This window comes from Calidris pugnax, unplaced genomic scaffold, assembly GCF_001431845.1.
Source record: "Calidris pugnax isolate Ruff unplaced genomic scaffold, ASM143184v1 scaffold20, whole genome shotgun sequence".
Taxonomy (NCBI): Eukaryota; Metazoa; Chordata; class Aves; order Charadriiformes; family Scolopacidae; genus Calidris; species Calidris pugnax.
In genome coordinates, this window is record NW_015094510.1 from 32,084,977 (window position 1) to 32,109,767 (window position 24,791).

General features: G+C 37.4%; 1 protein-coding gene across 3 annotated transcripts in view; it reads right to left on the reverse strand.

Moving 5' to 3' along the window:
- CNTN5 (contactin 5) overlaps positions 1–24,791 on the reverse strand; it is a 680,570-nt gene that overhangs the window by 136,860 nt on the left and 518,919 nt on the right. For all 3 annotated transcript variants that reach the window (XM_014966120.1, XM_014966118.1, XM_014966119.1), the window contains exons 10-11: positions 9,029–9,210; positions 1,031–1,167 (exon numbers count right to left, since the gene is read on the reverse strand). In XM_014966120.1, the coding sequence (XP_014821606.1) occupies positions 1,031–1,167; positions 9,029–9,210 (319 nt within the window). The remainder of the gene's footprint in view (positions 1–1,030; positions 1,168–9,028; positions 9,211–24,791) is intronic.

Genomic DNA, 24,791 nt, shown 5'->3' on the forward strand with positions numbered 1-24,791 from the left:
TGTCTTTTTTTGTGGTAAGGGGCCCAAAACTGGACACAGTACTCACAGTTGACCAATAACCCCAGGTCCTTTTCTGCCAGGCACCTCTGAAGCCACTCTGCCCCAAGCCTATAGAGCTGTATGGGGGTGTTGTGACCGAAGTGCAGGACCGAGCACTTGGCCTTGTTGAACCTCATCCCACTGGGTTCAGCCCATTGATCCAGCTTGTCCAGATCCCACTGTTGAGCCTTTCTACCCTCAAGCAGGTCAACACTCCCACCCAGCTTGGTGTTACCTGCAGACTTACCGAGGGTGTACTCAAGCCCCTTGTCCAGATCATTCATAAAGATATTAAAGAGGACTGGCCTCAATACTGAGCCCTGGGGACACCACTCGTGACCAGCCTCCATCCATTCACCACCACCCTCTGGGCCTGGCCCTCCAGCCAGGTTTTTTATCCAGTGAAGAGTACTCATTACTTACACTTTACCCTGCTACTTCCAGAGAATTAATGGAATTGAAAACTGATGAAAATATAACTGTCATTGTGCCCCTTACATTATCCTGCTGATGCTTTGAAGAGTATGATTATGTACAAACCAAGTATAGTAAATAAAATAACAAAATATCAGGGGAAATATGAAGACATCTGATTCAGCAAATACAACACTTCTCTGAGTTGGTACTGTCTTTTTATACATAAAAAAATAGATACCAATAGCAGAATAACACTTTCTAAAGAAAAAAACCAACATACTGGAGATTGCTTAGATGTAGGTTATAGTACACTGGTAGAGGCTGTTGCAGATACAGCTCAGGTCTCATCTTCCAATATTTCTGAACTACAGAGAATTAGTGATGAATGCAATTTTACATTGCTTGAGATGATTCAGGGGGGATATGCACAGAAAACCTGTCTGTATACTAACACTTAAGAAACTAACCCAGAAAACAGAAATTTCTGAAGTAATTTTCAGTACTTTCTTTAACTGGCTTCATCTGAATGAGAGGAGAAGCATGCAACATATTGGTGAATTCTCATCTAATGTACCTGTGGCCAGAGAGGAACTCCATTTTTCAGCCAACGATATGTGGGCCTTGGCTTTCCGGTGGCTTTACATTCCCATCGGAGCTGATCTCCACTGTCTAATTGAGTATCATTAAGTTTCTCCACCCAATGTGGGTAGGCTGCAAGAAAAAAATACCATGCTATATACAAAGCATATAAACTGGTAAGTCTCTAGCTGATATGCAAAGACCTAATCAATTAAAGAGCTTAATTTATGACCTTTATGAAGCTTAGCTTACTATCGAAAGAAGCACATTTAAACAAAAAACCAAAACTAAGAAAGTAATAAAATTAACAAAACTCTGTAACTTTCAAGGAAATGCTGTAATGGCACAAGGCAGTGAGCAGTAAAATGACCAGGAATAGAAATCTGCCTGATTTAATGAAGCCCAGTGGACTAAATTATAGTACTATGTGTTAATGCATTAATTATTACTGAATTTAAGAGTATTTTCTTAGTACTAACCATAGAATATTTAGTAACATTTCAAGACATAAGCTATTAAAATTTGGTAACGAGGTCAGTCATCATAGACTGTTTAATGAAATTTTCTCAGTTTGCTAGGAAATCATGATTTATTCAGCTAGGGGTGACCGGGCATTTGATAAGGTATTGCACATATTTTTGTTAAAAGTTCTTGGCTTTAATTTAGATTTCAGGAGAGAAAATTCTTTTAATGTTTTTAAACACAGAACCTTCGAGATTTCTAACATTTGTCAGGCACATAAATTACACAGTAAGACAATGTTAAAACAGTCTTTCTTTAAAGGTAGACAGTTGTTAAGTATATATGTGATCATTAGTACTTAAATTCCATGCAATAATCTTTTAAAAAGCAGAGATTTTTTTTTGTAGAGAAGTAGATCTTTAATGCAGCAGTGGATGAGATAGCTATATGTAGGATGCTATAATTTGGAAAACTGTGAGACTCAGTGAGGAACTGAACATTAATATGCAGAAATAAAAATATATGCTCAAAAGCTAGATTTTGGGTTTCCATACTGTAGCCATATCAATTTTTACAGCAAAGAGGAAGAAAGATGAAATGTAATGTAATGATTTTAAATGTTGGTGTGTTGTGGTGTTTTTTCAAATAGTAGAGAACAAGGAGTTGAAAGACCTTCATTGCTAAAGGAATGTAAAATTCTTCTGCTTTGTGTGAATAGAAGTCTGGATCTGTCACGGCAGTCTCTGCTTCAGACATCGGATAATTGATAACGTACTTAAACATGGGGAACTGAGTTTAAAAATAAATCTTTGAATCTAGCTGGCATTTGACAGGTCACCAATCAAAGGCGTGAGAAGATATGAACAGGCATGACAGGTGACTAACTGCTTCTAGCTTACATCTCATGCATAGATGATAAAGAAAGTGAATGAGGTGTCTATCATTCCTAAGCAGAGAATAGTCTGCTTCAGAATCCCTCACCAGACAGTTGTCAGAAGCTGGAAATGTATCAGAAAAAGGAATCGCCCATTTCCCTTTTAGTAGAGGAAAACAGAGATAAGATTGACCCAGCCTCACTCCCAAACTCAAGACTCTTGAAACATCTGGTCCCTTACTGTCCTTAGGGAGGCAATGCACGACATGCTCCGTATGTGCTCTGCAGCGCAGAATCACTTGATTCTTAACTTATATCAAAGGATCCCATGAAATCCTCAGAAGCGATTTGCGGGAGTCTCTGCTTACTTGTTGTCTACTAATTGTCCTAAAAATACAATTCAATTGTGTTGTATAGTTGATGCTGCTGTTTTCTTTTTGAGAAAGCATGCTGAGAAACAATTGTTTCCTTTGAAAATGAGTGTGCTAATATGATTTTGGAGCATATGACAGTTAAATGTGTAAAAAAAAATTCATAAAAGTTAGCCAGTGGTGCCATAAAATCAGGCTGTTTCAAAAAGGTACTAAACTGTTCCTATTTATATCTCATACTTTTTATTATTTTACTGTTCTCAAAATTCCACTATATGACCCAAAGCATATCTAGTCTTATTTTTCTATGTTGAATTTGATCTCATCATGAACCAGAGCATTCAGGATTAGGGTGTGCACCTGTTAACACTGAAATAAAACTGTCTCCCCGAGTCTGGCTGCAGAGGTGTTCTCAGTACACAAGTGCTATTCCCTGCCCTCTGTCTGTGGCTGTCTCGACAACATAGTCATGGCGTGTGTTTTCCTCTGTAACCACAGACTTGCAAATCACAGGGGTACTATTGATTGGTATTAACAACTTTTTTTCATTAGTTGGGGCATTTCTACCCTAAATTTTCTCCTCATAGCCCAAATGGCCTTTAGATTCATAAATTTCAATATATTGAACTTGCCATCAGCCAAGGCAATGACTCAAATTCCCACCCCTCTGAGAACAAGGTAGCAAAGCAATAGCCAGACATAGTAGGTTTAGAGCATGATTGAGAGAAATATTTTCATCACTTTTTGGCTTCAGAGAGGATTCCCTTTCAGCGCATTAGCAAGGATCACTCTTCATAGTATTATAACACTTGTTCTTAAACCTTGTAGATAATTTAAAAAGTGGAACATTTAACTGGATGAACAACCTCTGACAACCTCTGACTCTATGTATTATTTTCTTTAACAAAAATGTGTTGACATCATCCTGATATACATACAGGCAAAGAAAACTTCATTCCATAATTATACATGGTTAAATATAAAATATAAATTCTAAGAAGCATTTAAACAGATTTCAAAAGTAATAGGTTCTTTTTTCTTTTTATAAATGTAACACTCATCTTGGGGCAAAATAGGTGTTTGCCTGTTTTTTATCTGTCCAGTGATGAGTTTTGGGATGAATGTAAGAATGTGTTTTATTATTCAGTAGTCTTTATGGATACTGTGCCACAGCTTTATACAGTGCTCCTGAGATTTTAAAATCACCATCCAATCCTTGATTTATTTTATGCTGCATTTCTGCACCTGTTTATTCAAGGATATCAAAATATTTTACAAACACAAATTGGCAATAAATCTTCAAGTTTACAGGCAATTTTTTATATTCTCTGTGCAAAACAAAATTCAGCTGCAGAAAACTCAGCCTACTTTCTAAAATTTCTAAGCAACTTTTTGACTGAAAGGAAAATAAGGACAAAATTCTGCATAGACAAATTACTTTGGGTAGTGTGTTAATAAGAACAGAGTTTGGGGTGAAAAAAAATCATTTTTTGGACATAAGGCCAACTAGGAAGTATAAAGTAGGGGAAGAATAGGTAGCTATCAGAGTGAGAAAGATAAGATTGCAAATTTTAAATGAAGCTGCAATTCTGACTACAAAATCTCTTCTCTAGCCAGTTTTACTATACGTATCTGGGGCTAACTTGTAGTGACAGCAATGTATTTTCTTCCATACAGTTTTTATAAGGAAGTTATTAAAATGTTCTTTAAAATCAGGATGTTACACTGTGTTACAGAATATTCCTGCCCTCAGCTGCTTGTTGCACTCTGGTGTCACAGCAAACCTCTCCTGCTGCTGTGGAAACAGCACTGCTTATGGGGCACTGCTGTGAGCAGGATCAGGGAACTGATCCAGCTGAAAGGAAAATGGCCACAAGAGTGTTTTGCAGTCTGATTCACACCACCACCCTCTACTGAACTAACACTAGTAAGTAGGTAACACCAAAGCAAACCCAAGAGGTTAGGAGTAAGAGAGGAGCAGGAATTACACAAACCAGTGATTACCACTGGGAAAATGCTTCTAGTCAGGATTTGTGGAGGAACTGTGATTACAAAAGATTATTGGTCCTCAGCACAGGAAAGACTTGTTGGAGTGGGTCCAGAAGAGGACCACAAAAAAAAAACCAGAGGGCTGGAACACCTCTCCTATGAGGAAAGGCTGAGACAGTTGGGGTTGTTCAGTCTGGACATGAGACAACTCCCAGGAGAGTTTATTGTGGCCTTTCAGTACTTCAAGTAGGCTTATAAGAAAGATGGGGACTGTTGCGGTAGGACATGGGGTAATGGTTTTAAACTAAAAGAGGGAAGATTTAAACTAGATATAAGGAAGAAATCTTGTACAATGAGGGTGATGAAACACTGCCACAGGTTGCCCAGAGAAGTGGTAGGGGCAACATGCCTGGAAACATCTAAGGTCAAGATGGACAGGGCCCTGAGCAACCTGATCTAGTTGAAGATGTCCCTGCTCATTGCAGGGGGCTTGGACTAGATGACCTTTAAAGGTCCCTTCCAACCCAAACTGTTCTATGATTCTGTTCTATGTTTCCAAGAATTTATCACCCAAATTTTAATATTTGTGCTCTCTTCTGTTGATCACTTTCAGCTTGAATAAATTTTCATGAAAACTTATAGGATGAGTAGACCACTTGGCAAAAAATCACACCTCTCAAAATAAGTTACAGTGCATATGAGGATGTCTTGCTTTATCAAAATTTTATTTTTAATTCCTCTGTCACTTCTACAGCTGAGTTTCCACTAAATGCTGAGGCTACAACAATCTGATATTGTCAGCATCCAAAATACCACTTTCTGAACAACATCTGAAGCATCAGCTGTATCAGACAGTCACTGTATTGAAGCGCCAGGTAAGAAATGAAAAGTCACTAGTTTCTGATTAAACATGACCAGACAGGCAGACTGGGTGTCCTGGTCTTTCTCCAAAATACTCTGTGGTGACCCAGATCAGATACAACTGACGAGATGAAAAAAATTCAAGCAGACAGCAAGCAAGCTCCTACAAATATGCAAATTGTAAGAGTGCAGTATGACACAGCTGGTCCTACAGCCTGCTCTGAAATTTTACAAGAAACCCCTGGTAAGGCATGATGGCCTACATCTGAATTTCTGAGCCAAAATAATCACTGTCTCCTGGAGGAATAAGTTGTCAGTGAAAAGACAATTAACATAAAGGTAAATAATTCATGTTGACTGTTGTTATGCTGTTTCAAGTATCGCCCCCAAATCCTGCTGTATCAGCTGTCAGGGAATGAAACTGAACATTTTCTAAAGTAAAATTTGTTTAAACTTTGCACTACTAAAAAGCTTCTTACCCAAACACTCTTACACCCCTGGAAAGGGTTGTCAAAGTTTGTAGGCCAATGAGACACTAATGTTGTCTTCAGGAGCACTGAAGGCTGTGAGAGGCTCACTGGGGAACTTTTAATCTCAAGGCCAAGAAAAGGCAGTAGTAACAGTTTGCACTTCTTGTTCTGCTGTACTGGAGGCCGTTGCTGGTCTCCATCTGGAAGCTCTCTGTTACGTACTATGACCTGACCCCCTGCTAATGCAGATAGGTGAAACTCTGACTCAGATATGGTTTTGACCTACCTGCAAGATAATATACTAGTCTCACATATCTGTTAATGAGAGGAATGAGACAGGCTAAAGTGGACCTCCTTTCTGTGATGTTAAAGAAGCTGTTCTAACATTATGGCAAAAATTGCAAACTAGCATAAATTTTGCACTATCCATAAGGTCAGTGACTGTAAAAAAATATAATTTTGACAATAGTGGAGAACTAAAAATTCGTATTTCTATCTGGACAAAGTAGAATAAAACTGGCTTAGAAAATGTTTTCTATGGACTCAGAGATTTAAGTACCATCTTGATTTCTGCTCAAAACAAAAATATATCCAGGCTAATGAGAGAAGCAGAGTTGTGTACAACACTACATCATGTTTCTGCGAGTTTGTGCCACAGGTCTGCAGGGTGCTCTTGAGGAATTAATTTCATTTGCTAGCATCTTAGTTTTTCTCTCGAAGAGTACCTTTTATATGTCTTTAACTCTGAAAGTGGAAGGCGTAACTCCTTTATAAGCTGCTTTGGCATGCATCTAGTACTTTCACATCTCTAGAAAACGGCCAGTAAGTGTATAAGCTAGGGTACATGTTATAACCCAAATTAATTTTATTTTAAATTTCAGACATTTTAAGAAATGTTGTCACAAAAGACCAGGCATGCTGCTAAGTGCCCCTGGCCCCTAGGTCTCTGGCAGGAGCTGCTATACTTTCATGGAATTAATTGGCAGTAAGAATTTGTAATACTGTAGAAATATCGCTGAGGTATTGGCGAAGTAAGATGCCTTGAGTAGTTTCTGGGCTTTGACTGCTGTTTTCAGTAAAAGCATTACAATCATAGAACCATAGAATTATAGAATCATTTAGGTTGGAAAAGACTTTTAAGATTAGCAAGTCCAACTATAAACCTAGCACTACCAAGTCCACCACTAAACCACGACCCTAAGTGTCACATCAACACTTTGTAAGTATCTCCAGAGATGGTGACTCAATCACTTCCCTGGGCAGCCTGTTCCAATTCTTGATAACCCTTTTGGTGAAGAAATTTTTCCTCATATACAATCTAATCCACCCCTGGCACAACTTAAGGCCATTTCCTCTTGTCCTATCACTTGTTACTTGAGAGAAGTGACTGACCCTCAACTCTCTACACCCTCCTTTCAGGTAGTTGCAGAGAGCAATAGGATCTCCCCTCAGACTCCTTTTCTCCAGGCTGAACAACCCCAGTTCTCTCAGCCTCTCCTCATATGACTTGTTCTCCAGATCCTTCACCAGTTTCATTGTCCTTCTTTTATAAAACCTTTGCAACAAGTACACTATGGTTGGCATGTCCAAAACGAAAGGTGCAAGCTACCAGCTTTCCTATCACAGAATTTTTCCAGCATATAAGAAAAAAACACAACCCCGAAGACAAAAAACTGCTCTTGGCTCTAGATAGATGAGAATGAAAAATAAGGAGAGAAGCATCATCCAGAGATATGCTGATACTCACTAAAAATGACGGAGCTAAGATAAAGACATTGGAAAGCTGGAGGAGACGGGAAAATTGATTACGTACATGGAAATATTGACATGTGGAAAATAAACTAAATATATGATGCCAGGCTATGGTTATTTGATGAAAGTGTGTAACTAAGACAGAGAACTGTGTATAGTTAGTAATGGGGAGAAAGCACTAGGAGCCATGGGCTGAAATCAAGAAAAGAAAAATAAAATTGATTAAGAGGGACTCCTTAAAGGCATCTATTAGCCTGAGGACCTGTCTAAACTGCAACAGTTCGAATTCCAGTGACTGTGATATTTGAAGACAGAAAAGAATTCAGTCTGAAAGATTCGTTGCATGATCTCCTGCAGTAAAGCTTTCCTGCTAAGTATTTAAGATTGTAGGATTCATGGAATGATACGAAATGATGTAACTTTAATTAGTAAGAAGTAGGTGGGACCCAAATATGCATCGAATATAAAGAAAACTTTGGTAAATATTCAGGGCATATCTTGAGTTTTTGTTTCTAGCTTCTAGGATGCAGCAACAATATATAAAAGTAATGATTTTAACTAGATATTTTGTAATTTCAGGTTGTGTTTTTTCTTTCCAATGTGATACATGATTGATTTTTTTTTTTTGTTTTCTCAAAAAACTTTTAGAAAGACCAATCCTTGAGAAAAATTTGTCAGCACCTTCTGAAAATTAGAACCTTCAGAAATTGTGCATACCTAGATGGAAAATTTTTTACAAAAACAAAAGCACTTCTCCAGCTCTGATTCCTGTACAATGAATTTGATAAAACTCAGCACCCAGGCATGGCAAGGGTGAACCATGATAAAAATCCTAAGATGTTGCTAACATTTTCTGATAAATACATCATGCTTAAGTTACATGTCATTGCTATATATCATATCAGGAGAAAAAACATAGACTTTTAAAGTCTATGTTTTTTTTTAAAGATACGCTTTAGACCTCCCCCCTCAAATCCATAAACATCAAACATGAAATTGCATTTAAGCCAGTTCTTTGAGGGAGTCAACTTTATTTTTATTTCAGACTTTAATACACTACTAAGGAATAAAAATATATAGCTTAATTCAATACTAATTGTATTTCAGAAGAAAGGTGTTTCATTTCTACTGGACCTTAGCATCCTTCATATGTAGTTAAAGCCTTAAGTGTGGACAAAGCATCACTGGATAATACTGTGTGCAGTTACACTTACTGTACACTTGTAGTTGTCCTCTGAAGACATTTCTTCCACGAGAGTTTTCAGCCTTACATTCGTACATCCCTGCGTCCTCTAGTTGCACGTTAGGTATTTCAAGCACAGCTTGGGATTTTCTCAGGCGGGCTTTACTTGGATTATGACCATTAACTTTCCTCCAAGAGATTGTTGGAACAGGGCTGAAATATTTAGCAAAATTACTGTTAACACTCTTCCTCTGTTAAGAATATAGATTCTGTTATCTGGTAGTTTAAACACTTAATAATCTAAGTAGCAATAAAATATAACCACAATTAAGGTTCATATAATGTTTGATATACCTCACTTGCTGTAGGGAATCCTTAATAAATGGTTTGTTAAACAGAATGTGTCTTTCATCCAAGGGAGGCCAAGTTTTTATTGAGATCAAGTAAATCACTTGAAATAATCTAGAGCTTCTTTAGCACTCTATGCTTTGTTCCTGAACACTTTCACTGAATAGGTAAAAGAAAATAACAACTTCAAAACCTGGATGAATTTAGCAAATTCCAACACTTCCCAGTTTTCCTGCAATGAAACTGCCATTCAGGAGATCAGTAAGTGATACGTTCATCCAGGTGGAGGGTTTCAGTACCAATGTATCTTGCATAGATTAAGTTGACTAAAGTCTTGGGGACTTTTCTGTTGAAATAATAAGTTACAGAACTGGTTGTGTAAGAAATATGTATTAATGGCATTAGCACTTCTGACTCACAGCATTAAATGCCTGCTTGCTGGAGTGGAAGGGCATTTCACTGTAGCTTGCTATTCCGCACAGGTCTATGTGGAAACTGTCATTTACATTCACTCTGAGGGAAGAAAAGGATTAGATAGTGTTTGCACTTATTCAATTTTCTTTTTAGTCCAAACACTCATCAGTCATTGTGCACCCATTGGACCTTTTGGTACAGATAAACATTTGCCTAAATAGAGCGGTGGATACTTAAGGGGGAAGAAGAGAAAAAGGAAAACAAAAGAACTGCAGTTATAAAATGTTTGTTTGTGAGCTAAAAACTGGGCTGCTTCAGGTATTCCAAAAGAAGCTTGGAGGATGAAAACATAGCTGTTACCTGCTGATATATTTTCAAATAATATTTTTTATTTATTTGAATTGCTTTCAAGTTTAAGCTTAGATATAAACATAGCTGGATCTTGTGGCAGTTTAGATGGGGAAAAGTACTTCATAGCATAGATTCAAATTCAAAGTTTCTGTTAATTTCTGCCATCATTGCTAACTTCTTCTTGCTGTAACAATATGAAGTTACATTAAAAAACAACACCTTTCCCTCAGTATTTTAGAGCATCCAATTTGAGACACAACAAATACAGACATAGCAACCACCCATGAGTAAAGCTATAGCTATTCTTCAGCCAGTTAAAATCGGCTGTGAGTTACTGCAGTTGTACTCAAACTTCCAGACATGATGCTCCAAATTCTAGCATTTCATAAAGACTCAGAAAATTCCCAGACTTGTAGTTGGAAGTCAGAAGATTTTTCTAATCTTATCTCTTGAATGTCACAAAACACTAAATTTCATTGAACATAATTACCTTCACAAAGCCAACATATAGTCCCATATGGAATGATATCCGCTATTTATTTGAGTATATCAGCAGGAGTAAATCATTATTTCCCTTATCAGTTTACTGCACTGATTACTTAACCTAACAAAAAATACTTTTTTGAGTGTGTGTGTGTATTCGTCTCTGAAACATAGTGCTTGCAATACCACTCTGTTGTTGCAAAGTGGTTTTCTTTAACACTATTCCCCATGCAGGAAATACATGTATGGAAATCAAATTACCTTTTTTTCCTTAGTGAAAAACCCAGACTCATCTCTTTCTTCAGCACTCCAATTACTTATATCTGTTTCTTTTTATAGATAGTTGTGGAACATATGATGGGTGTGGATCATATGAGCTCTTTTTTTTTCCCTTCCTGTATCACCATGGAAGCTTTATAGCTTGCTCATTATTAATTTTATATTACTTTCTTGCTGACTGATTTCAAATTTTGGTGTCTTGTAGGTTTGGTTTGAGGACTTTTGTGTGTAGCTTGTATTGGTCTGATTTATAAGATTGCTTCCTATTAGAAATTACTTTACATATTTTTCAATTAGAAGATTAAAAGAACTTCTTATCTGATACAGGTACTTGAACCTGCTCAATTCTAAATACAAAGACTAAATAGGATACTTATGCTCTTTCTTGAGTGACTTTCTGGAGATTTTGTAACTCTTTTGTTTTGGGTTCAGCTTTAAGTGGAGGCTCCCTATATGCTTGTCCTCTTTCTTTATGGAATATAGTTATGTCATAATTGTTAGCTGCAAAACAGCCACCATGGCCAGGCAAAGTGTTTCATTAATCATTATTGATCGCAACACAGGTCCATGGTGGAAATATGTTATACTGGTACAATGCTACTCATCAACTGCTGTTTTATGAATGAGATAGGTGTGCAAGTAAACTTTATTGGCACCATAAGAGTACCTTTCTTTTTGCCCATTATTGCTTATTTGCCCTCCAGCCCTATTTCCAGTAATATCAATGACAAACATGTTTTTGCTCTATTGTCATGTAAGAAAACAGGTTCTGCTGAATAGAATTGTTAAGTGGATTTTTTTTCATATACATTTACATATTTCTGAGAAACAATGAAAACATTATAAACCATGAAAGTTGTGTCATTTAGCTACTATGAGATTATTCTGAAATTCAGGTATTTAGAAAATTTCTTTTAAAGTGCATTTAATTTTTTTTTTTGGAAATTTGCTTTCGTGCATGCTACAGAAAACAAACGTCTATTGCATGGCAAATACAAAGGAAGCGTTCTCTGAGTCATTTGGAAATGTTTTAAAAAAAAACCTCAACTTTTTTCTTCATCAGTGTGAGGTAGTAAGTGGAATTTTTCAAGGAGATAAAATTACTTTAGCTGTGTAGATTTAATGATTTCAAAGGAAAGCACTCCCAAACTGCAAATCACTATTCACAGACAACTTGTAGTGCTGTTTAATGAAGCTTCTTATTTTCCTTCCATAACTTACAAGTGAGGTATGAATTTTACATCTGAAACAAAAATATACCCATACCTATGTCTCCTCTGTGACTTGTGTGAGAATGAAAGAAAGAAATATGAGTGAGGATGTGAAAGAATAGAATTGTGTGACTATTCTAGAAAACTCATAAAATCCACCATAAAAGCTAACTAATATATGCACATATTGTTCATCTTTTCAAATGATCCGCAACTTCTTTAAAAATAAAGCAACATCAGAATTATCTCTAACATTAATATGAGTTTAATGTAATATGCATAATGGTTAAATCTTATAATCATTATAATCTATTTTTATTTTGGTCTCAGCAGACGTTTATGGGAATATAGTTTCCCTGTTTATTATAACCCTGTTCACTTTCAGCTCCTATGAGTAACTTTATCCAAGTTTGAATTGAGTTCAAAGATAAGATTTCTCCTCACTTTTGGAAATTAGGTGTTGAATACCACTGCTAAACCTTAACACCACTGAGAAAAAAGTCCTATTTGATTTCAGAAATACCATGGTTTTTTTTCACTTTGAATTTGAAGAAAATACAAGTTATAGTTTTACATTTACATCTAGACAAGATTATAGAGTCAATTTTCAGCAATATAGTAATTGGGATAAGTCCTCTTGAATTTGCTGGGAATTCTTCAGAAGTTTCATTGGAAGAAGGAAATTTACAGAATGTGGAAAAAAGGACTGGCCACTTGGGAAGACTACCAGAATGTTGTCAGAGTATGCAGGGATGTAACGAGGAAACTAAGACCCACTTGAAATTAAACCTGGCAAGGGATGTCAAAAACAATAAGGGCTTCTTCAAGCACATCAGCAGTTAAAGGAAAACTAGGGAAAATGTGGGCCCCTCTGCTGAATGAGGTGGGCCCACTGGTGATGGACGATGCAGAGAAGGCGGAGTTATCGAATGCCTTCTTTTCTTCCATCTTTACTGCTAATGTCCTCAGGTATGGAAGACCCAGCAAGTAAGATAGAGAGTCTGGAGAAAAGAAGACTCTCTTGATCAAGGAGGATTGGGTTCGAGATCATTTAGGCAAACTTGGCACCTACAACTCCATGGGCTGTGATGGGATGCACCCGTGAGTGCTGAGGGAGCTGGCAGATATTGTTGCAAAGCTGCTCTCCATAATATTTGAAAAGTCATGGAGAACAGGATAGGTGCGAGGAAACTAAGACCCACTTGAAATTAAACCTGGCAAGGGATGTCAAAAACAATAAGGGCTTCTTCAAGCACATCAGCAGTTAAAGGAAAACTAGGGAAAATGTGGGCCCCTCTGCTGAATGAGGTGGGCCCACTGGTGATGGACGATGCAGAGAAGGCGGAGTTATCGAATGCCTTCTTTTCTTCCATCTTTACTGCTAATGTCCTCAGGTATGGAAGACCCAGCAAGTAAGATAGAGAGTCTGGAGAAAAGAAGACTCTCTTGATCAAGGAGGATTGGGTTCGAGATCATTTAGGCAAACTTGGCACCTACAACTCCATGGGCTGTGATGGGATGCACCCGTGAGTGCTGAGGGAGCTGGCAGATATTGTTGCAAAGCTGCTCTCCATAATATTTGAAAAGTCATGGAGAACAGGATAGGTGCCTGGGGACTGGAGGAAAGCTAATTTCACACCAGTCTTCAAAAAAGGAAAGAAAGAGGACCCAGGAAACTACAGACCAGTCAGCCTCACCTCCACCTCTGGAAGGTGATAGAACAGCTTATCCTGGATGTCATCTCTAAGCATGTAAAAGAAGAGAAAGTTATTGGGAGTGGTCAACATGGATTCACCAAGATCATTGCTTGACCAATCTGATAGCCTTCTATGATGCCTCTGGAAGGTGATAGAACAGCTTATCCTGGATGTCATCTCTAAGCATGTAAAAGAAGAGAAAGTTATTGGGAGTGGTCAACATGGATTCACCAAGATCATTGCTTGACCAATCTGATAGCCTTCTATGATGGAATGACTGGCTGGGCAGATGAGGAGAGGGCAGTGGATGTTGTCTATCTCAACTGCAGCAAGGCTTTTGACACTGTCCCCTATAAAATCCTCATAGGCAAGCTTAGATGAGTGGACAGTGAAGTGGATTAAGAACTGGCTGAAAGACGGATCTCAGAGGTCTGTGATCAGCAGTAGAGTCCAGTTGGAGGCCTGTAACTAGCAGTGTTCCCCAGGTGTTAGTAATGGGTCCAGTCTTGTTAAATATATTCATCAGCGACCTGGGGGAGGGTACAGTGTACCCTCAGCAAGTTTGCTGATAACACAAAACTGGGAGGAGTGGCTGAGACACCAGAAGGCTGTGGGCAGGATAGAGAGTTGGGTGGAGAGGAACCTAATGAGGTTCAACAAGGGAAAATGTAGGGTCTTGCACCTAGGAAGAAATAACCCCATGCATGGGTACATATTAGGGGCTGACCTGCTGGAAAGCAGCTCTGCAGAGAGGGACCTGGGAGTTCTCAGGTACAGCAAGTTGATCGTGAGCCAGCAATGTGCCTCTATGGCCAAGAAGACCAACTAGAAGACCATGGCCAGCAGGTCAAAAGTGGTCATCCTCACCCTCTACTCTGCCCTTGTGAGGCCATATCTGGGCTCCCCAGTTCATGCAGAACAGAGAACTACTGGAGAGAATCTTTGCAGTGGAGGGATACAAAGATGATCAAGGGACTTGCACCTAGGAAGAAATAACCCCATGCATGGGTACATATTAGGGGCTGACCTGCTGGAAAGCAGCTCTGCAGAGAGGGACCTGGGAGTTCTCAGGTACAGCAAGTTGATCGTGAGCCAGCAATGTGCCTCTATGGCCAAGAAGACCAACTAGAAGACCATGGCCAGCAGGTCAAAAGTGGTCATCCTCACCCTCTACTCTGCCCTTGTGAGGCCATATCTGGGCTCCCCAGTTCATGCAGAACAGAGAACTACTGGAGAGAATCTTTGCAGTGGAGGGATACAAAGATGATCAAGGGACTGGAGCACCTCTCTTGAGGAAAGGCTGAGAGACCTCAGTTTGTTTAGCCTGGAGAAGACAGAGGGGATCTCATCGACACATAAATATCTAAAGGCTGAGTGTCAAGAGGATGGGGTCAGGCTTTTCTTAGTAGTGCCTGGTGACAGAAAAAGGGGCAATGGGCACAAACAGGAACACAGAAAATTCCATCCTAACAGGAGGAAAAAATTCTTTACTTTGAGGGTGGTAGAGCACTGGAACAGGCTGCCCAAAGAGGTTGTGGAGAATCTTTCTCTGGAGCTATTAAAAACCTGCCAGGATGAATTCCTGTCCAACGTGCTCTAGGTGAACCTGCTTTTGCAGGGGAGTTGGACTAAATGATCTCCAAACCTACCATTCTGTGATTCTGAGAAATAAAAATGTTTTGAAAAAACAATTGGAAGCAATTTTGTACTTTTTTTTTTTCTTTTAGTAATTTAATATGAAAAATAATTTAATTGGATTTGTAAGGCATATGTTTATTTCAGAAACAGTGTGAGGTGTAAATGAGAGTAATTTTAAAATATCTTTTCTGTGGATCTGAGCTCCCACTTTTTCAGTAATATCTTAATTAAGAATGTATAGGTTACTTTTTCTATTTTTGGTTGGTTCAAATTGATGTGCTCTTTTGAAATATTTTACCTTCTGCCGTAATTTTGATTCCTCTCCACACTATTTCTTTTTACCATGCATCACTGTTCTGAGCTATGCCTTCAAACCCACAGGTTCACATCATAATATATCTTGAAAACCTCTGCATGCCTGTGCATTTGAGACGAGAGAAAAAACTTTCTCTTTATTCCCTGCAGCCTTGCAATTGTGTTAAATATCTAATGATTACAGGGTAATTATATAGGATTAAAATGTTGAGGAGTATCATGAAATTCTCTCCATCAGATACTTTCCAGAAATGCCCATCAACCATTACCATGATTCTACTTTTAGAATGTCCCATATAAATCTATTCTGGTCAGATGCAAAGATTTAGGAGACAAGATAATAACTTTTCCTTTCATTTGGTTATTAAAATATAGTTAGTACTCATGAAATATAGCAGCTGTGAATACTGGTGATTTAAGAATAGAAATAGAATAGAAGACAATGATGATAAGTTTGAAACCTGTGTGCAGGAACAAGTCCGGGTCTGCAAGCCTCATCAACACATACCTATGACTGTACTAAAAAGGTCTGATGCAGGTATCAGTGTCATATACTGATGTGGATGTGCTCTCCTACCACTGCTCGCTCGTTCTTTATGGCACAGAGCAAGGACACTGCGCTTGCTTGGCTGTATGTCCAGCTCCACGTCATTTTCTTTACACTTTAAGTCCTAACATGTTAGAGCATCTCGAACATCCAGAATACTGCTATGGATAATGATTCATTGTCTATAATGATTCATTATTCATAGTGAAGTACACTCCAGAGTCTTTGCTCTACTGATTGATCAGTGTCTAAACTCTTAGCTCAAATTTGAACCTTAACAGTTTGATAGCTAAAGTTAGAGAATGCAACTGACACTTGTGGTGATTTCATAGATTTTTCCAAACTCGTAAATTCAAGTTAATCATGAACCCAAGAGTCATCTGATTAAGATGAAATCAAACAAGAGAAATAAAGATCCACGATAGGCAAGGTATTGGTTTCACAAGTAGCGAGCAAAGGGGAAACACTATTCTGCAACATTTTGTTTCTCCATTTGGAAGTTAGATAATGGTATATACTCTTAATGATTTCTCAACAGTACAGCTGGATGATGAAAAATTTAATACAAAAGAGCTGAATATCTCCTGTGGATTCAATGTTGGCCACATTGCAAAATTCCATGCTATTTTTTTTTCAGGATAGTATAGCAACTGTTATATTGTGGGATGGAGGAGGTCTTGAGCTACTGCAACTGTTAAATAAGGACAGAAGTAAGCCCATTTTTTTCCTTAGCCATTGAGTGACCCTTTTTCTGTGTCTCTGTATCACACCCTACCTCAGCTTGCCGGCTAGGGCACTCTGAAGTAAGTGGATATTGTTCTAAGAAGTATTAAAGACATAACAATAGGTAAATTTTCACCAACTTGTGACTTGATTAAGGCTGTTGAGAAGAGAATCTGAAGCAACTTCAAAAGCAGAAGACATATATGACATCTGTTGTGTTAGTATGGGGGATAATGCATGAAGAATCCACAAATTTAATTTCGGGGAAACAAATGTTTTGAAGCAGAAATTTGCCTGAAAAGGTGACATGTTTTTGGCAGGTATTCATATGGATTCTCAGGGCTGCATTATTAGAGTGCCACTGTGTTTACTTGCCCTGTGTAAAGCTATTTTATAACTGAACTTTCTCTCATGTAATTTTCCTCTGTTCCAAATTTTCCCCAGGCAGAATTTCTGTAGCTGCACATTAGTCTAGGATTAATTATTCTGATACATTGATCTAGGATTTCCTAACTCTGCTGTACAGATATGGCCAGTGTATGTATTCAAATAAATTCCAGAGGACTAGTTACAATGAGTCCAGGACTACCAGGAACAACAGGTCTACCACTAATCATAGCTTAGCATAGCATCATAGCATCATCTAGGTTGGAAGGGACCTTAAAGATCATCTAGTCCAAAGCACATGTAAATCCAGTGTGTCTGGGGTCTGCAAGATGGCTTTGAGCCTGCTGATCAGCTACAGAGCTTGAAGACAGTGAGCATGATAATTTCTGGAAGTGCTGAATTTCAGGCTTTTGGACCACACAGTATTATATGCATCTATTGCTTTGTGAGAAGTCCTGAGAGCAATACCACAATGGTAACTCTGGGGACCCATTATTGACAATTGACAGAATTTGTTTCCTTCTGATCCTCTCAACCTTTGACACAGAGAGAAAGCCCACATATGTGCTTCTGGATAGTAAGTTTGGAATGCAATAAAATAGTCCTCCAAACTAAAACAAAGCTGTGTAAATTATTGAACAGAGCTTTTAGTAGCATTTACAAGTTTTCTTGATGATTGTGAGTCAGAAAGGGAAGGGATTGGTAATATTGCTTCTTCAAGAATGATGTTCTACTGACAGGGACATTCTGTTTGCTGTGTTTGGTTTTTTTTCCCTATGCCATATGGTAAAAGCAATTAACTGTAAATTTTTAGAATTAAGTATGAAGCATTTATTCATGGTGAGGCAGAATGAGGGTCGGGAGTGCTACTTTTGATTTACCAAAGAATCTTTATTACATTGCTCTGAATGAGCACAATATTTGTAACAGCATTATGAAGTCCATGCAAGAGCAAGACGACTTAAAGGAAGCAGAAATCAATCCAGCCTTAAAAATAGGAACAAAATGCAATCCTGGTCTAGCACCTTATGACACAAATTCTTATTCAGTATGAGCTAAAAATGAACTTTAGATTGATGAAAGTTTTAGAAAGATTTATTTGATGTAAACAATATGTGCTATCATAGGAAAAAAATCCTGGATATATTCCTGTCTTACTGAAACAAACTCAGTTTGAAGATGTCATGTTCATGTTTAAGAAGGTGCCTTCCTCTCATCACAAGCTTATCTCCAGGGGAAAGGACATCCTTGCTTACAACATTGATAAATGTTGTTCTACCGAGAGTGTTCATTTCCCTCTTGGGTTTGTTTTGTTACCAGTAAACTTTAAGAGTAACTTCCAGGTTTGGCATCTGATAAAATTAACAAAATCTTTTTCCTTTAAATGCAAGGGATGTGAAGAGGCATGGAGGAGCAGTTTTTTGTTCTATGTGATTTAGAAACTTACATTTCTATACCTGTTTTTGTCTCTATCCTGCAGTTTGATTTTGGGCCAATCATTCTATTTTAATACCTTGTGCCATAGTTTTCCTATTTTAAAATGAGAAAACATCTATTTTATGTCTCTGTGACCTGTAGATGAAAAACAGAACACCATGATAAAAATTGGTTTTGAGAGTGAAGGCAAATTACTATCTGTGTACTTCTCCACTGTGAATTTGCTTAATAGTTGACGATGTTAAGATGCTAGCACTCCTTGTTCCCCTAGTAATTCTCCTACATGTAGGAAAAACACTGAATATTTGAATCCCAAGCTCCATGATTTGCTCCATTTAATGCAAGACAGGGATCTTGGCATGTCATTAAATTGTGAGTACCATAATACATTTAAAAGACAAGACAAGTGTTCTCTTTGCCTGCAAATTGTATATTAATTCTGGTTAGAATTCCTTAACCCTCATTTATCAATGCTGTGATTCATCATGTGCTTTCATACTTTGTTTTGACCTGCAATTCCTGTGTTGGGGATAGCAATGTATGTGCTACTGTCACGGGATTCGGTGGAAATGAAAGCTGTTAATGTGCTCTGAACACACTGTAAAATAAAAGGTGTTTCTGTATGTCACCATCATTGTGGGAAGAAGCAAGAAGTGGTTTATGTTTGTGGAAAAGTACAAGGTGACTTAGTAATTTCCAAAAGACAATACCTGGAAAGGGGCAGCTGCTGGAGCTGAATGACCATTCCACTTTAGACATTATGGAGCTACACCTCTTGACTGCCACCTCACTGTAAATATCTGCTGACATATGACAAAGAAATGGCCAAAGGACTGTCATACTTGGCCCTAAAAACAGTGACGCTTCTTTTATATGATAGATGTTATTAGTTTCATTTTATAGCCATGCTATATTCCTGTCTTTATACTTAATAGTACTCAGCTGCTGCTTGCCACCTTAACACTCACTCCTCTCGATGCCCCTGGGATACTGTGCAACTGTGGTCAGTGCATTAGGGCTGCCACTCTTTAACGTAATACTAGGGCTGGAGTGAGAGGTGTATTCATGGATTTGTATTAAGAAAATTTATGTCAGAAAATAATTTGATCTCACAGTAGAAATCCTCAAGAGATCTTTTTTTGACACTGGATAGATAAATGGGAAGGGTCAGGTTATGGAGAGGTCTTATCTGCTTCTCCTGACAGTATGTAGCAGGAGATGCCTCCTGCCAGGTCTGAAGCCAGGAAGAATCTTGCTGTCCACAGCCAACACAACCACCAGTTCTGAAACATTCTGGACCATTATAAAATAGGTAATATTGGATAAAAGTCAGGGAGGAAGATATGGAAGACAGGACATAGTTTTAGTTGGTGGACTGAGAGGAGAAAACATATTTTATAAATTTGAAGAGCAGAGAGGGTTTAAATTTTGTCCTTTGCAGTTAAGAAACAATATGGTGCAATGCTGGAAACTTCTGTTCCCCTATGTTGAGGGACCAGATGGATAAATGCATGTGTTAGTCAGAGAAGTGTGCAACCTGGATCTGTGACTCATTATAGGACTATCATTTGTGTATTTTGTGTTCCTGCAAAAATCACATACAGCTAAAGTTCGGAGGAGGAAAAGAAGGGAACCAGGTACTATGAAACCTTTGAGTAAAGATGCACTTCTTGGGTGCCTTTAACCTTCTTCTTTTCTGAAATTACTTTCTTCCTCATTACATTGTTTGCTAAACACTGACCAGACCTTACAGAAACAGCCGTTTAACGTGGACTTACAACTCCAAACAGATTTGCAATATCTAGAAGCTTTCTTTATAGCATTATCCTATGTCATTGTCTTAACAAGCAACACTAGCAAAAACAACTTCTTCAGATACCTCATACAATTCTCCACAGTTACAGCCAAATACCCTTCACTGGTTCATAAAGAATTTTATTATCGCTACCCTCATATTTGCTTACGTATGATATTAACTTATCCAAACATTTTCTGCTTTTATTTCTGCATACTGAATAATCTCCAGTAAGTTCCCTCTACTTGTACATAGCATAGTCTGCCATGAAAATATTGATAGTGACATAAAATAAATAGTAGTATTAATAAAACTTCGTAGGATGATTAGAAAAGTCTGTTAAAAGAAAATCAGATCAAGGAGATAAATTAAAATCCTGTATTACATGGATTTAAACCTTTGGGATATTTATTAATCAGAATTGATTCAGAACTCATTGTTTCAAGAGAACATTTTAGAACATTTCCTAGATTATAGGTCACTAAATTTTGTTCACTTGTATGACTTACATATATGTAACTTCACTTTCGTTTAATATTATTTTATTTCATGTCGAAAACAAGATTTAAAAATTGACTATCATGTGAGTGTTTGCAAACCATATTACAGATGGGACAAATGTTTATGACTGAGCTATAAATCTCTTCAGGACAAAGTTTGCAACAGAATTATTAAAGTCACATTAAAAATAACAACAGGAACAACACTTCTATCATAACAGCCTCATCATAATTCAGTAATCATAGGAAGTCTATATGTCTATTTTATTCTTATCTTTCACTAAAAATATTTCACAGTAAAAACATAGTCTTGACATTACTAAAGTGAAGTAAGCTAGCGTTTAGCAAGAATATTGATATAGTGTGCAGACATTACTATTGTACAGAAATAACACAAGCATAAAACAGTCTCTCAAAAATACAGGAAAGCAATCGTATGGTTTGTAAGAAGAACTGTCTGTCACCACTGTTCTCTATTGAGTCTTGGAAGTTTATGTGTTGATCTATGTTGTTAAAAAATTACCATAGTGAAAAAAAAAAAAGGATGCATAAAACTGTGCAAGACTGTCAGATGGGAAAACGATGACTTCTTCACCAGAACTTACCCAAAGAACAAGGTCATGATCTGTGTTCCTGATTTACATAATAAACTGATAATGAAATTATGACTTGTTAGAAAACCAGGATCATTCAGACTGCAAACAACCACCTCAATACCAATAAGCTCATTTAGTAGTTTTACCAAAAAATTACCTTGTTTTTTTAAATAACGGAAGAAAAAAGCAGTGAAAATTGTGTTACTTAAAAACAAATATTATTATTATTTTACTGCTGGTTAGATTTAGTTTTTTTTAATGTAGGTGTTTTAAATTCTTCCATTCAGTAAGTTTTAAAGGAGCTTTTTAATTTTTTAATTATTATTTTATGATTTTAACAGTGCTTAACTGAAATCTTAATCAGGACTTAACAATTATGTAAATTAAAAAGATGTAGTTCTGTTCTTATGCGAAGTTCAAAAATTAGAAAATATTGATACTTTGTTATTGCCAGTGGGGTTTTTGTTATTCTTTTTTAAAAAATAAATCATCCTCTGCCTTATTAGGAAATAAACAGAAATTTAAGTGTTCCTAATAAAAATGACATAATTAAATGGGTGGCAGAAATCATATCATTATACTGTATATACAGAAGTATACAAAACATAGATGGAATCCAAACACAAGTTGTTGTGCAGATGTGACAATGAATATGTCTATAAAAACAACGTTTCAACAAAAGTGAGCCAGCATAAATATCCAGCACAAATGACAACACATCACTAATTGCAAAATGAAATTTTGACTCCTCTGTCTGTCATACCTCAGCAGTAAATCATGGATATATGTAGTGATTTCTTAGCCAATGACTGATGTTTATTATAAGCAGAATTATCTGATACAAATAACATCATTTTAATGTTCATCACTCCTGTATTACTTTGAATTCTTTCACAAGAATGAAGTCTATTTATAATTGGCATCAGTAACATAATATTTTCACTTATAACTGGACCAGCTACAACTTGAGCCAAAATAAAATCCTTCTCAGAGAATTTCTGTCTGTCAAGCAATTAAGACATTTGATTTTAGTTTGGAGACAAAAGCTGCACAGCTCCAATTTATTTAATTCCTACAGCCATAGTGACTGGCAGTTCTAAATAAACGCTATTAATAAATCATTAATCTGTAACTAAAGACCAGGATCTTTCTGCAATATTTGCCAAATGCCTGCTTCAGGAAATCTCGCTGGAATGTCTGTCATTCTCACATTTACAGCAGAGAGAGAAGAGCAAGTCCTTCAGACAACTAAATTAAATCATAAGAAAACAGAATCACATTGGTTTTGAGACTGGAATAACTTCTCTGTTATTTACAATAGGAATTCAAAACAGCAAATCTCAAAATGCTAAATAAAGTAGGAACAAATTAGTTGCTGATTCAGTTTGGTAATGGGGACCCATGGCAGCGTAACAAGAAAAGATCCTTACAAGCAATCGGCAATGAGAGATGGGAACAAAAAATGAAAACGATGAAAATGAATAGGAAATCTGATGCATTTCTACCTCCCACCTCAGCCTCCAGACGAGGTCTGAAATGTCATTCATGTAATTATTACCATATCAGGTTGAAAGCAATTTCAACTCAGCTGATTTGATTGTGCATTAATGGCTGTGAAAAGAAGATAAGGAATGTGCATGGTAAAAATAGCTGCCCATTACAATAGCAGCAAATGGGGTCAACTTATTAGATAACCTTAAATTCCTTGATGGTTCACATGTTTTTGGATTTTTTGTTTATTAAAGGTTAACACCAAACATGAATGTGGAAATAAGCTAATTGAAGCTGTTGCTGTCAACCTTCGCCTTCCTTGTGTAGCTGTTTGAATAGTGACTGACACTTTTTGAGAGAGCTTACTAAATCCCAAGGTGAAGATGATGGAAGGTATCAGTAGCTGCATTTCTTGCCTGTCAGTGATGGTTGTGAAGGACAACACATGGCATACCATCACTGGAAAGTGACAGTTGAGTTGTAATCTGTCAGGAACTGAAATTTAATTCCAGCAAAATGAGGAAAACAGAAGCTAACCTGTTGGTTACTGCTTCAGCCATAGCCAAGACTCTAAAAGGACCTAGTTGCCAACTATTGACCTGACAGAAAATTGGTTAGTGTTGCTGACAGGAGAGAGCCTGGAGCCGCCACCCTCTACAGAACAGCTCTTTTCCTCATATATTTCAGCATTTCAGAGAATTTTTGCTTTTTTTTTTTTTTTTTTGTCCTCTCTCGTGTGCCTCTTTCATGATCTCTACTTTATAAAAATAAAACTTGTGTTTTACCCTGCGAAAGTTCTCCCCTCACATTTGCTCTCTAAACTACTGCTTACATTTAAGCAAGGAATGAATTTGCAAAAGGCGCTGTTGCTGCACAATGCCACATTAGGCACTCACAGCCCTTTACATGGGTTGTGGTCTCCCACATTTTGTTTGGACTAGTTTGGCTTCTCCTTCAGCTTCACTGGGCCTAAATAGATACAATTAAAATACTTCGTCAGAATTCCTCTGTAATTATTTATGAATATGTTCTGTTGACCTTCTCAATGAGAGTATCTGGATGTTGGTCAACCGGGAAAAATGGGCAAGAAGGGAAGCAGGTTTAAGATATTGTTCATCCGGCCAGTAAACAGGAACTGTTAAGAGAAAAATCGCCACAAAAAGTCCAGTGACCAACGACACATGAAGTTCAAAATTACTATAAAGACATTTAAAAAGCCATCTCAGGTCGTAGAGACAGATGTTGAAAGGTTGTCCTGGAAAGCCAGACCTGCTGAGCAAGCTGGAGTGGTGATCCTCAGGAAAAAAATTATTGCTTTAAAACGTCTTTCCTCTTATGTTTTGTTCCTACTTAGGTAAATAAGCAAGAAAAACTGGTGTGGAGCATACGGTACCCCTCAAACTAACTGATTTGTGAAGTTCCTCAACAGGAGTTACAAATCATTCCACTATTTCTTAATCAGCAGGACATATGATATTGAACAGCATGGCTTCAGGGGGTGAGGAGGTGATGTCCAAAAAGAACACGACTATCAAAAGGAACTGAAAGGAATTCAATACAGTGAGATTTCTTTCAACACCAC